Source organism: Heterodontus francisci, chromosome 5 (genome assembly GCF_036365525.1).
Source record: "Heterodontus francisci isolate sHetFra1 chromosome 5, sHetFra1.hap1, whole genome shotgun sequence".
NCBI classification, from domain to species: Eukaryota; Metazoa; Chordata; class Chondrichthyes; order Heterodontiformes; family Heterodontidae; genus Heterodontus; species Heterodontus francisci.
In genome coordinates, this window is record NC_090375.1 from 181,923,530 (window position 1) to 181,937,219 (window position 13,690).

At 45.2% G+C, this 13,690-nt stretch overlaps 1 protein-coding gene across 2 annotated transcripts in view; it reads left to right on the top strand.

Annotated features, from left to right (window-relative positions):
- Positions 1 to 3,983: 3,983 nt before the first annotated feature.
- Positions 3,984 to 13,690, top strand: part of sqlea (squalene epoxidase a) — a 33,951-nt gene continuing 24,244 nt past the window's right edge. For both annotated transcript variants that reach the window (XM_068032437.1, XM_068032438.1), the window contains exons 1-4: positions 3,984 to 4,133; positions 4,442 to 4,934; positions 11,591 to 11,846; positions 13,498 to 13,678. In XM_068032437.1, coding sequence (XP_067888538.1) covers positions 4,650 to 4,934; positions 11,591 to 11,846; positions 13,498 to 13,678 — 722 coding nt within the window. In that variant the 5' untranslated portion in view covers positions 3,984 to 4,133; positions 4,442 to 4,649. The remainder of the gene's footprint in view (positions 4,134 to 4,441; positions 4,935 to 11,590; positions 11,847 to 13,497; positions 13,679 to 13,690) is intronic.

Sequence of the window (13,690 nt, forward strand, 5' to 3'; positions counted from 1 at the left end):
TGTTCAAGGAAACTGAGGCTTTGCCCGTAGACCCTGTTTCATGTGCTGCACTTTGCTGCTGATGCCCTCTCTGCTGCTGCCCTTTCTGCTGCTCTCCTCTCTCCTGTGTAGCTAAGGTCTGTGACCAGCAGGCTGCTGCAGGTTCTGTTGCTGGTGCTATGGCCGGTTACCTTGGTCCTCTTCTGAGGCCCAATCTAAGGCAGCAGAAGCGTCACCCATCCTGATGTGATAGAATAAATGTCCAAGGTGTAGAAAGTAACCTCTTAATGAAACTACTGTGAATAAACCCTTTCCCACTGGCAGATAAGAAAGCAGTTGTGAGTAATGAGTATTTGTGGGTATATTTCCCCAAGATTGATTCAGCCTCCTCAATTGCCTTTGTGCACTTGTCTTGGCTTCACTGGCGAGTTTCGGGAAGCGCAGGAAACCCGCGAACCCGACGTTAAACTGAAAATTGTGTTAATTTATCACTTTAACTGAACGATAAACATATGTTAATTGGAAACCCGCTTCTCCCGAAAGGGTTGTGCGCACACAGCCTAATGTGCTCAATCGAGTGAAATGCAAAAGTTGACTGTTGGAGCCGGATTCCTGCTTCACTGTCAATTTTGAAGGTTTTAAGCCCCACTCGTTCATCCATCACCCCTGTGCTCGTTTGACCTGCATTGGCTCCCGGTTAATCAACTGCTCGATTTTAAAATTCTCACCCTTGTTTTCGAATTCCTCCATGGCCTGGTCCCTCTCTATCTCTGAAATCTCCCCCAGCCCCACAACCCTGCAATCCTCCAATTCTGGCCTCTTGTGCAACCCCAATTTTGATCGTTCCACCATTGTCAGCCATGCCTTCAGTTGCCAAGGCCCTAAACTTTGGAATTCTCTCCCTAAACCTCTCTGCCTCTCTACCTCGCTTTCCTCCTTTAAGACGCTTCTTAAAACCTATCTCTTTGAGCAAGCTTTTGGCCATTTATAGAGGCAATATATAAATGCAAGTTGTTGTTGGTGTGTGTGCCCCCACACCCTCTGCACTCAATAGCCCTGATATTTAAGAGAGGCAGGAAGTGTGTGGGAGAGGGTGGGAATGACCAGGAAACATGTTGAAGCCAAGACATGCGCATGTCATGCCGAATTCAATGTCAGGACCTCATTATAGATTTTACTCTTCTGTTTCCCGCCAGGCAGCTGAACAAATTGGAAGGCCCTTGGACACAGTCCTGGGGGGGAGGTGGTGGGGGTGGTGGGGATCCGGCCACAATTGTGACTTGCAGTGGTTATCAGTGCTTGGGTAGGGAAAGTCTTTGATTGCAGCGGGCGAGGCCGAAGGTTTCCTTGAAGGGCTGAGGTGGGGGGAGCACTCCTGCTCTGCCTGGCCCACAAGAAGTGCTATAAAAGGCGCTTACCTTCTTGATCCGGTAGCTCCGGCCTCTGTTTTACTGCCCGATTTCCCAAATCCTGGTAAACCCGCATGGTAAATGTTAAATTGAAATAAGGTCCTCTCCAAACCATTATGAGAGAGTTAATACCGAGGCTGGGTGGCTCGTTTTTCAGCTGGCACAGACACAATAGGCCAAGTGGCCTCTTTCTGTGCTGTAAACATTCTATGATTCTATAATTTTTAAGCCCACAGGGAGGTCATCTCGATTTACTGGGTGACCTCTATGTGTCGTGGAGGCACTCCCCGACGCAGGTTAAATTCCAGCACTGGTGGGAAGAAGCCTTTAAATGGCCGTTAATAGGCCACAAGGGCCTCAATTGTCCTCTGTGCAGGAAGGCCATCATCGGCCTATCCCGCCCCCAACAAAATCATGTTGCAACAGGGAAGTGATGAGCCCTCCGCCCACCGCCTCCCGTCACAATTCTATGGGCCCCCCTGCCTCTGAATCAATCTCAGGGGGACCCATAAAATTCTGCCCTATGGGAGGAATTTTCTGCCCATGGGTGGGCTCCCGGCGCCAGGTCAAAAAGGTGGCGGGGAATCCTGCCTTGGCCTGGAGCCCCTCGGAGCGCTTCTAGAGAGCTGGACCAATTAATAGCCCAGGGCCAGGATCCCCGTCCCTTTAAAGACGAAGATCCCATCTCCAAAAGCTTCTGGCCAATCACAGGGCCTTTTTTTAAAATTCCAAAATATACTTTATTCATAAAAATCTGTAAAAAATATATTACAAAACAGTTCCAAAAAGCACCAAGTCAAACAATACAAAGAATGCAAAGGATATCAGTTTCCTTCAATACAGGACTGAGTTGCCTCACAACTCTTCCATTTCATTTTTCATGCCATGTACATTTTACAGCAAACAAATATTTTCTGGATGCAGTTCAAGGGGTTTCCCATGGATCCAGCCCCTCAGTTCACCTTGGTGGAGGGACCTTACACAGTGGTCTTTCCCCATTGAGCCTTTGCCGCGGCTGCCCGAAGCTTCAGTGCATCCCTCAGCACGTAGTCCTGGATCTTGGAATGTGCCAGTCTGCAACATTCGGTCGTGGACAACTCTTTGCACTGGAAGACCAGCAAGTTTCGGGTAGACCAAAGAACGTCTTTCACCGAATTGATAGTCCTCCAGCAGCATTTGGTGTTTATCTCGGTGTGCGTCCCTGGGAACAGCCCAAAGAGCAAAGACTCCTGTGTTACAGAGCTGCTTGGGATGAACCTCGACAAAAACCACCACATCTCTTTCCACACCTGTTTTGCAAAGACACATTCCAGAAAGAGGTGGGCAACCGTCTCTTCCCCACCACAGCCACCTTGAGGGCACACAGGGCCGGGAGTGCCACTGGGAGCTGTGGTCACTGTTGGTACCGCAGAGGCCTCGAACCCAGACTCTGCGCTAGAAGCCCGGACCTCAGCTAGGTGAGGCGGGGTCGCTGGGGCCAATCTGGAAAGCTCTGGAAATTTGGGTGATGGGGGAGGGTGGACGTTGAGTACAGGGGGAGGGGGTTACAGGGTTTTGTTTGCTGGCAGGGGCCCACCGTGGGCCACAGATTGCTTAATGCCAGCAGGGGGGAAAGAGGCCCTTAAGTGGCTGTTAATAGGCCTCTTAAGGTCCTCAATTGGTCTCTGGGTGGGAAGGCTGTTGTCGGCCTAACCTGCCCGTATGAAGCAATTAATGTCAGCAAATAGCTTGATTGAGGTCTTAATTACATTGATTGCCTGCCTGCCTCTGTCGTGTGGGTTGCCTATTACAATGGCAGCCCGCCCCAGAAGGCTCGCCCAGAGGTAGGACCATATTGGGGAGTCGCTCGACAGGGTTTTCCACTATTTTCCCGGTACCCCATCCAGCCTCCAAGGGGCCGGGAAAATTCCCCCAGGGTGTCAGACACCTTCCCTTCTGCACCCAGTATGTGTCAGCCACCTTCCCGTCTGCACCCAGTGTGTGCACCCTCCCCCTGCACCCAATGTGTGCCACCCTCCCCCTCTGCACCCCAGCGTGTGCCACCCTCCCCCTCTGCACCCCAGCGTGTGCCACCCTCCCCCTGCACCCAGCGTGTGCCACCCTCCCCCTCTGCAGCCCAGCGTGTGCCACCCTCCCCCTCTGCACCCCAGCGTGTGCCACCCTCCCCCTGCACCCAGCGTGTGCCACCCTCCCCCTCTGCACCCCAGCGTGTGCCACCCTCCCCCTGCACCCAGCGTGTGCCACCCTCCCCCTCTGCAGCCCAGCGTGTGCCACCCTCCCCCTGCACCCAGCGTGTGCCACCCTCCCCCTCTGCACCCCAGCGTGTGCCACTATCCCCTGCCTGTCCCTTTGACACTGACTCTCGGCAGGGTGGGCGGGGGGAAATGGTGCTGATGATGATGATGTCGCCGCCACCTCTTTGTGACATCACATCATGCTAGGAGACGGGAGAAGCCATTATCTCCTCCGCCGCCTCCTATTGGCCAACCTCCAGATAGCGTGAGCTCGGCTCATCCGCACGCCGCGCTGCGATTGGTCCTGCGTGGGGCAGAGGGGCGGGAAGAACCTGCTGCCGGCGGTGTCACTGCAGCTTCATTCATATCCTATCACAGCCCAGCCGGCGCCAGCTGATAGAGTGAGAGAGGGACAGAGCCTGGATCAGCGCATCAGTACCCGGGCACCCGGTACACTGCCTGCCTCGCTCGGGGAAAGACATTCCTGGGGAAAGATTGCAGCAACAAACGTGTAGGTTACTGCAGTGGCTTTCTGCTTTAAAATATTAATCCTGATGGCACAGGCACGATGGGCCAAATGGCCTCCTATCATTTCTAAGATCACTATGTTGAACCTGGCAGCTGAAATTGCATTTTTCCCAGAAAGATAATACTGAATATACAGAGGGATTTTTAAATTCTAATTTTTGTGAGAAATCATAAGTCAGAAATTGTTAACTCTGACCTGCATTTGACAGAGTTCAGATATTTTATTTTTGAGCTGTGAAGGGATTGCATTTCTCTGTCTATTTGAATAATGTTTCTCTTTTCCTTCCACAGTACGCTGAGTGAAGATTATTAATAGGCTAATTGAGAGAAAAATCAGTGAATAAATTTTTGAAGACCTAAATGCAGGAATGTGCCAAGAAATTAGTCAAAACGTTAATTATGCTCTAGGGTTGCTTTGAGATAAATACTGTTTGGCCTTTTCTGGAACATTTTCTGAGGCTCAATTAAATTTGAGGGGGGCATAACTTTTAGTTGAAAAATGTGGACTTTCCTGGGAATTGCGACTTTTACTTATGTCTATAAGAAGTGCGATGACTTACTGAGCGTGAGCTACGCTAATAAGGAGGTGCTGGGGGCATTCCTGGTCTTCTTCTCTCTCGGGTTGATCCTGTCCTATCGATACCGGTACGGACAAGGGAAAGGTAAAAAGCAGCCTTCAAACATGGGGTTCATCTCCCAGCTCATCTCAGCCCTGCCCCTGGCAAGCTCATTCTTCAGCGGACCCACAGACTCCAACGGCACTGAGCAAGGCAAAGCAAACCAGGTAGGCACGGAGTGACCAGTGTTTATTATAAGAAGGCGAGGGGGAGAGACATTATTAATGTGACACATTATTATTCGTGTCACAATGTATTGACGAGTGCTAAATATGTTGTAAAACACCGACTAAAACTACTGTGAGCTTTTAATTTATCAAGTTACAATACGTCGGGAGAGTAAAATATTTGGAATCACGTTTTGAAACGTTAATTTTTCCGGATTAATAAATGTAAAGTTGATAGAATAGTTCAACATAAATACGTTTCTAGTGGTTGGGAAATTAATTTGTTGTCCCCTCTCTGGTGTGTTGTTTGAAGAAGAAAATGACTTCAAGAGAGAATGGTAATGCACTGGCAAAGTTCGAAGAACAATTTAAAAATAGAATAAGTTTGGAATATAAAATCATTAAATAAAAGTCCGCGTTAACAACCTATAATCATAGCATGTGGGGAATAAACCTTGGATTATTTATTTAGATATCTTGAAATGTTTTGGGTTGATCTGTCTAAAGATACAAATGCTTAAATGGCATCAGAACTTTTAATGACCAAACTACTTTTTTTTTTTGCTCCACAATAAAATTGGTTAGGAATACAAACTGAAACAGCATTTACGTTTACTGTTACCTTATGAATTATTAATTATCATTCAGAGGCAGCAGCGGTGAGATATTGAAGCGTCAGATCATTTCTGCATTGATAGTTCAGTGCCTAACTAAACATTAACACATTGTTTTTATGCAATATTGTATATATTTAATTTCATGTTTATGTTGAATTATAACATTTTGTTACAAAATAAATTAAACAATAAAATTTATGTCTTTTTTTTTAAATGTAAATTATGCCCCAAGGCACTTCACAAATAAATAATGAGGGGCAACAGATACCCAATCAGGAAGGAGACTATTTGGATTGTCGGAGAGATTGGTTAAAGAGATGGGTTTGGAAAGGAATTATTAAAAGATGGTGGGACAAGTGAAAGATTTTTAGGGGAGAGTTCCAGCGAGCAAGGCAAAGGCAGCAGAAAGCTCTGGCCATTACTAGAGGGGTGAAGGGAAATGCAACCAGGAACAATTTTTTCCAAATTCAAAACTGCTAACAAGGATTTTGACTGTGCTCAAAAACATGGTAATGACTATTAAAGCCTTAATAATAATGGGCAGATGAATTTGGAAGGGGATAAAGTTTAGATGATGTTCATGTGGGCTGAGATCCGTCCATAGTAAAAGATCCACTGAGAAATAGTGATCATAATACCATTGAATTTCATGTTAAGTTTGAAAGTGACACATTTCAATCACAAACAAGAATCTTAAACTTAAACAAAGCCAATTACACAGGTATGAGGGGAGAACTGGCTAAGGTTAATTGGGTAAATAGACTGGAAGATAAAGGCCTGCTACCCAACCCGAACCCGACAGGACCCGACGACATGTGTCGGGATCGGGTCGGGATGGGCCCCTCTTCCGGATCGGGACGGGCCCCTCTTCCAGGTCCGGCTTTCGGGCTCGGATCCGGATCAGGCCGGGTCTGGGTCGGGCCAGACACTCACGGTAAGTGCTCTGCCGGTAAGTATTAAAAGTAAAAACTTACCTGACCTAGGAGTCTGGGACGAAACTGAATCTGCGCGGTGAGTGAGTGACATCTCTATGATGTCATCATGCACATGCTGCAGCTTCCTGGAGGTTCTGAGTCGGAAGGTAAGTCAAAGGATGGTCAGGTCGGGCTCGGGGCAAAATTGGAGGGACTCGGGCTGGGTCGGGCTCAGGTCTGTTGTGGATCGGTCGGGTTCGGGTCAGATTCTTTTTCCCAACCTGAGCAGGCCTTTACTTTTTTTTTTAATTCATTCATGGGATGTGGGTGTCGTGGCTAGGCCAGCATTTATTTCCCATCCCTAATTGCCCTTGAGAAGGTGGTGGTGAGCTGCCTTCTTGAATCGGTGCAGTCCATACTGGAAGGTATGGGGGTAAATGAACAGTGGGAAACATTTAAAGAAACAATTCAAAGGGTTCAACAAAAGTACATTCCATTCAAAAACAAAAACTCCAAGAAAGACCCATCCATGGCTCACTCGGGAAGTTAAGGAGAGTATTAGACTAAAAGAAGAGGCTTACAATGTTCAAAAAAGAGTAGCAAGTCTGAGGATTGGGAGTGTTTCAGGAACCAGCAAAGGGCCACCAAAAGTTGATAGAAAGGGAATAAATAGAATGAGTAAACTAGTGAGCAATATAAAAACAGATTGTAAGAGCTTTTATAAGTACATAAAAAAGAAGAGAGTAGCTAAAATAGACATTGGTCCCTTAGAGGCAGAGACAGGAGAAATCATCCTGGGGAATGAGGAAATGGCAGAGGCATTGAACAAATATTTTGTGTCTGTCTTCACAGTAGAAGACACAAGTTCCCTACCAGAAATAGGCAGTAACCTAGGGATTAAAAAGAGTGAGGAAATTATGGATATTGATATCAGTCGAAAAAAAGTATTGGAGAAACCTGAGGGACTAAAATCTGACAAGTCCCTAGGACCACATGGCCTGCATCCTAGGGTTCTAAAAGAGATAGCTGCAGAGATAGTGGCTGGCTATGATTTTCCAAAATCCCTTAGATTCAGGAATGGTCCTGTCAGATTGGAAGTTGGCAAATGTTACACTGCTTATCAAGAAAGGAGGTCGAGAGAAAACAGGGAACAACAGGCCAGTTAGCCTAACATCAGTTGTTGGGAAGATGCTGGAAACTATTATTGAAGTCTTAACATTGCACTTGGAAAAGCATAGTATAATTAGAACAAATCAGTATGGTTTTATTAAAGGGAGATCTTGTTTGACAAATTTATTTGAGTTTTTTTGAGGATGTAACTAATAGGGTAGATAAAGGGGAACCAGTAGATGTCGTATACCTGGATTTTCAAAAGGCATTTGATAAGGTGCCATATAAAAGATTAATAGGCAAGAAAAGGGATCATGGTGTTGGGGGTAATATATTAGCTTGGATAGAGGTTTGGTTAACAGACAGGAAGCAGAGAGTGGGCATAAATGGGGCATTTTCAAGTTGGCAGGCAGTGAATAGTGGGGTGCTGCAAGGATCAGTAATGGGGCCTCAGCTATTTACACTCTATATTAATGACTTGGATGAAGAGACCGAGAGTAATGTATCTAAGTTTGCTGATATAAAGGAAAGTTGCGGGGAGGATATAGAGAGGTTGCAAAGAGATATAGACATGTTAAGTGGATGGGCAACAAGATGGCAAATGGAGTATAATGTAGGGAAGTGTGAAGTTGTTCACTTTGGTCGTAAAAATAGAAAAGCAGAATATTTCTTAAAAGATGTGAAACTGGTAAGTGTTGATGTTCAGAGAGGCTTGGGGGTACCCGTACAAGGAATGCACACATTTAACATGCAGTTGCAGCAGGCTAATTGGAAGGCAAATGACAAGTTGGCCTCTATTGCAAGGGGATTGGAGTACTGGAATAAAAAAGTCTTACTAAAACTATACAGGGCTTTGGTGGGACCACATCTGGAATACTGTGTGCAGTTTTGGTCTTCACATTTAAGAAAGGATATACTTGCACTGGAGGCAGTGCAACGAAGATTTAGTAAATTGGTCCCTGGTGATGAGGGGGTTGTCCTATGATGAGAGGCTGAGTAAATTGGGCCTATATTCTCTGGAGTTTAGAAGAATGAGAGGTGATCTAATTGAGACATACAAGATTTTGAAAGGGCTTGATAGGGTAGAAGCTGAGAACTTGTTCTCACTGATCAGTGAATCTAGAACATGGGGACACAGTCTCAGGATAAGGGGTCAATCATTCAGGACTGAGATGAGGAGAAATTACTACACTCAAAGGATTGTGAATCTTTGGAATTCTCTACCTCAGTGTTGTGGATGCTCCATCATTGAATACATTTAAGGCTGGGATGGATAGATTTTTGGTCTCGCTGAGAATCTAGGGATGTGGGGAGTGGGCAGGAAAGTGGAATTGAAGCCCAAGATCCGCCATGATCATATTGAATGGCGGAGCAGGCTCAATGGGCCGTATGGTCTATTTCTGCTCCTATTTCCTGTATTCTTGTGTCCAATAGAATTATTTATCAGGGTGGTAAACATCACCAAAGCATTTTGTCATTTAATACTGTGCACAGCTCATGGCAATGACATGATCACATTGTCGTGTAGAATGTAATAACTATACATCTTGATTTATGCAAAATAGATTACAGCACCAATCTGAACGCTTCTCGTGTGGTGTTGGGAATCAGCAGCATTGTATGCAACAATACATTTCTATTATAAATATACTTAATACATTTCTATTCACATTCCAGTTTACGTACATGAAAAAGGCAAGCTGAACCATGCAAAGTCCCAACTTTTTTACTGCCACCGTTGATATATAAAGCGTATCCTAAATATTTGTTAATACTTGTCAATATTAAATACTGATTTTTTTTTTTGGACCGCTCCCTGAATTTGTCTCCACCTTCTCAAGTTGTTGATTCATGCTGGATAAAAAGAAAAAAGATTTGCATTTATATTACATCTTTCCTGACCTCAGGACACCCCAATGCACTTTACAGCCAATGAAGTACTTTTGAAGTGTAGCCACTGTTGTAATGTAGGAAACACAGTGACCAATTCATGCACAGCAAGCTCCCACAAACAGCAAAATGACCAGAATATCTGGTTTAATAATGATGGTTCAGGGATCAATATTGGTCAGGATACCAGGGAGAATTAACCTGCGCTTCTTCAAAATAGTGCCATGGACTCTTACGTCCACCTGAGAGAGTAGACAGGGCGTCGGTCTAACGTATCATCCAACAGACGGCACTTCTGACAGTGCAGCACTCCCTCACTATTGCACTGAAGTGTCAGCCTAGTTTTATTTTTGCACTTGAGTTGCTGGAATGGGGCATGAACCCATAACTGTCTGACACAGAGCTGAGAGCGACCACGACTGACACTACAGGGGCTGGGTTTTTATTCCGGGACCGGGAACCTGACGCTGGAACGTTTTACAGTCCTGACCCTGCACTTCAGCAGTGTTGCTCTTGCGACGCAATCTTAGAATGCCAATGCCCAAATTGGGCAGGAGGATAGCTCAGGGCCCAAATAGAAGCACTGAGCACCTCTGGAGATGGGAGTTGCCTGCCTGGGGTCAGCAACAAAGGCTGGCGGCAGCCATGTTGGGGGCTGCTGCTGCCTTGCTGTGGAGTGCAGGCCACTCATGAAATGGCCAGGACGGTGACAAGAATGGAAAGTGGCCATGGAGGCCAAGTGAAGGGACAACACTTGACCCAGCGCTAGTTGGCCCCTCAAATTTATATCCATCACACTTAATAAACTTTATTTGGCCATGCGGTGACCCCAACAACTGTGCACTAATGTGCACCAGGCTGGTCAGGTTGCCGAAATCAATTGAAAATTGCCTTCCTGAACGCCCCAGCCCCTTAAGCCCCCAAAAGGAGCTTAATGGGCCATTAATTGGAGGCAAGTGGCTTCCCCATTTTCCCGCGCCCCCCCCCCCCCCCCAACCGCCTTCACATTGAAAATTGCGGACTGTCCTGGAGCCGTTGGGTTCCAGAGATGACCTCCGGACCGTGATCTTCAAATTGTATCCACTCCAGTTCCCAATCCCACAGCCCTTTGAAAATCCAGCCCCAAATGTTAGCCCTTTCTACTATGCCTTTCCCAAGTAGCCATTCTTCAGGATGTGGGTGTCGCAAGTGAGCACCAGGTTATTTAGTCAAGGGGAGAAATCACAGTTGAACCTGATCCTATCCTCAGGTGATTTGTATACACTTGTACTTACTAGCTGGAGTCACTGGATAGTGATTAGGAAACAAGAATAGATTTCTCCTTTCCCTAGCTTCAGGGCACTAAGGCGTCACTGTCACTTCACCCGAGCTCAGTTAATTCAGCACAGACTGTAGTTTGAGTCCAGAATCTTCTTGCTCCTTAGAGTTCAGTTCCACACTGTACACTGCATTTCGAAATTGAATTGTTGAGGGAGCCCCATTGATTTTTAAAGGTATCGAAGATAATTAGAATGAAATAGCCAAATGAAATGGCCAATTGAAATAGCTGTGCATAGGGCCACCGAATGGCCAGCAAGGTTTTAATCCTCACAGTATAGTTTCTAATCTGACTGGGACACTGGCATCTGCAGAGTGGAAAATGCTCTTTGAAGACTAATGAAATATAGATATAGCTACAACTAGATATGATACCATTGTTCTAGGAAACAGTTTAGAAGACACAACATTGTGATAGGACAGCAGATAGCTTTCCCAACACACTGAACCATGGAGTGATGGGCAAAACTTATAATTACCCACATGGACAGCCTCGAATCTTGGCTGCGACGGTATTGGAGAAGATACCAGTCACATTTTAATTATGCACTATATATAAATGCAAGTTGTTGTTGTCTCAATTTCAGTGAATACTCCAATTGTGAAATATTTCAAGATGTTTCTCCTGGCTTCCTACCATAATTTTGGCGGAACTCCTAGAGAAATGGGGTCGGTGGCCATTTCGCGCCTTTATGCCATTCTCTGGGATTTCTGCCAATCTTACAGCGAGAGATCAGGAGAGCCCCTGCAGAATTTCAAGACTAGTAAATAAGACTGAACCTTTCTCATTCCTTCTGTCCTGATGCAGTACAAGAAAAGGAAAGTCAGTTTCTCAGAATCTGTTCAGACAGAAAACTCTCCAAGCAACAGGATTACTTCCCAGTTTGATCCAGAGATCATCATTGTGGGCTCTGGGGTCCTTGGCTCCGCTATGGCTGCTGTCCTTGCAAGGGATGGAAGGAATGTGACAGTGATCGAGAGAGACCTGAAAGAACCAGACAGGATTGTTGGAGAGTTGTTACAGCCTGGGGGATATCGTGCATTGAAAGCACTTGGTCTTGAAGGTACAAAAAAAGGCACTGAGGACTAGTGTTATATTAACATTGAATTAAAAATAATAGTCAAATCATGGCTATGGTAGCATAATGGTTATGTTAGTGAACTATTAATCCAGAAGCTTGCACTAATAATCCAGAAACATGAGTTCAAATCTCATCTCAATAGCTGGGGAATTTAAATTCAGTGAATTAACTACATCTGGAATAAAAAGCTAGTATTAGTGATGGTGATCACAAACCTATCAGATGAAACCTGCTGTCTTTAGCCAGTCTGGCCGACATGTGGCAGTATGTGGCTGAGCCTCAACTCCCCTCTGAAATGGCCTGGCAAGCCACTCAATTGTATCAAAGTCTGCTACAATGGTTCAAGTAGGTGCTTTACCACCACCTTCTCGAGGGCAATTAGGGATGGGAAATTACGCTGGCCTTGCCAGCGACGCACGCATCCCGTGAATTAATAGACATAATAAAATCAAACCAATAGACAGTTGAATATTTTACTCAGGAAAGAATAATGCTTTGGACACTGCCTATTTAAAAATCAGTACATTTGAGGTGTTGCAAATATTTTAAATTACACAAAATGCTGGAAATGTAGAGCGGGTTGATCAGCATGTGAAGGAGAAAGATAGGTTAACATTAATTCTTGTGGCAGGTTAGAAACAAAACATTAACTGTCCTTCTCTCAGATGCTGATTGATCTGCTCTGCATTGCTGTCTCTTTCCACTTTTGGTGCCGAGCTCCTGTATTCGTGCCTTTCCTTTACAAACATATGAGAATGGACGACAAAAAAATACCAATTGGTCCATCCAGACATGGTGCAGTCTATGTGCACCAGTAACTCATCTCCCAGATCCCAAAACCTCCTGGGAAAGCACCGCCCCCACCCCCCTGCAAGCTAGGATAAGTAAATGTATGTCGGCTCCGTGCTTTGCTATCCCACAATCTTTTGCTATTTGCATTTGAAATCAAACCAAGCAAATTTTTTTTAACGTGAACATATTAAGAAAATGAAAAGATGTACAATTGCCAGACTTGCTTGAAATATAAAAACTTAAGAAACCACGGAAAAAGAAAAGGTCAGTCCAATCCCCCCCACCCTCCCCCTTCATTACACCAGGCACCCCTCTTTTCTCTTTCCCCCCCACCCCCTTCACTTTCTTGGCTTCTACCAAAATCAATCCAGAATTTCTGAGAAAGGTGAATGAAAAATCAAAAGCAACAAACAAATTCCATATATTCTTGTCATGTAATGAATGACATTCGGCAAATGTTGCATAAACTAATCACCTGTGTCTAAATCTAGTACATTCAATCCCACTGCCTTGCCAGATTTGTTTGTAAAGAAGCTCTGTAGGCTAAGTTGATGTTCACGCATCAATCTACACAAACTCTAGCTTCCCTTGAGGCATGACCATCTTGAATCCCTCCAGTTCCAAAATCACAATTTTGGCCCAAAATCTATGTTGTCTCTTGTGGCTGCATCATTTTAAAGACTTGGATCATGCGGCTTCTCAATCCTCCTTTCTCCAGTGGAAAAATAAATGGTTTCTTCAGTTTACCTTTGCAAAAGTTTTAAGTTTTGGAATCATCCTAGCCATTCTTTCCTCTAACGCTCAGCATCTTTTGTACATTGCTCTACATTCTCCTCAACAGGAACTGTTGAAGGTCTTGATGCCCACATAGTAAATGGTTATGTCATACATGACATGGAAAGCAAGACCGAGGTGGAAATCCCTTATCCTCTGGATGAAAACAGTCAAGTGCAATGTGGGACAGCATTTCACCACGGACGTTTCATCATGGGTCTCAGAAATGCAGCCATGGCAGAACCCAAGTAAGCATTCGT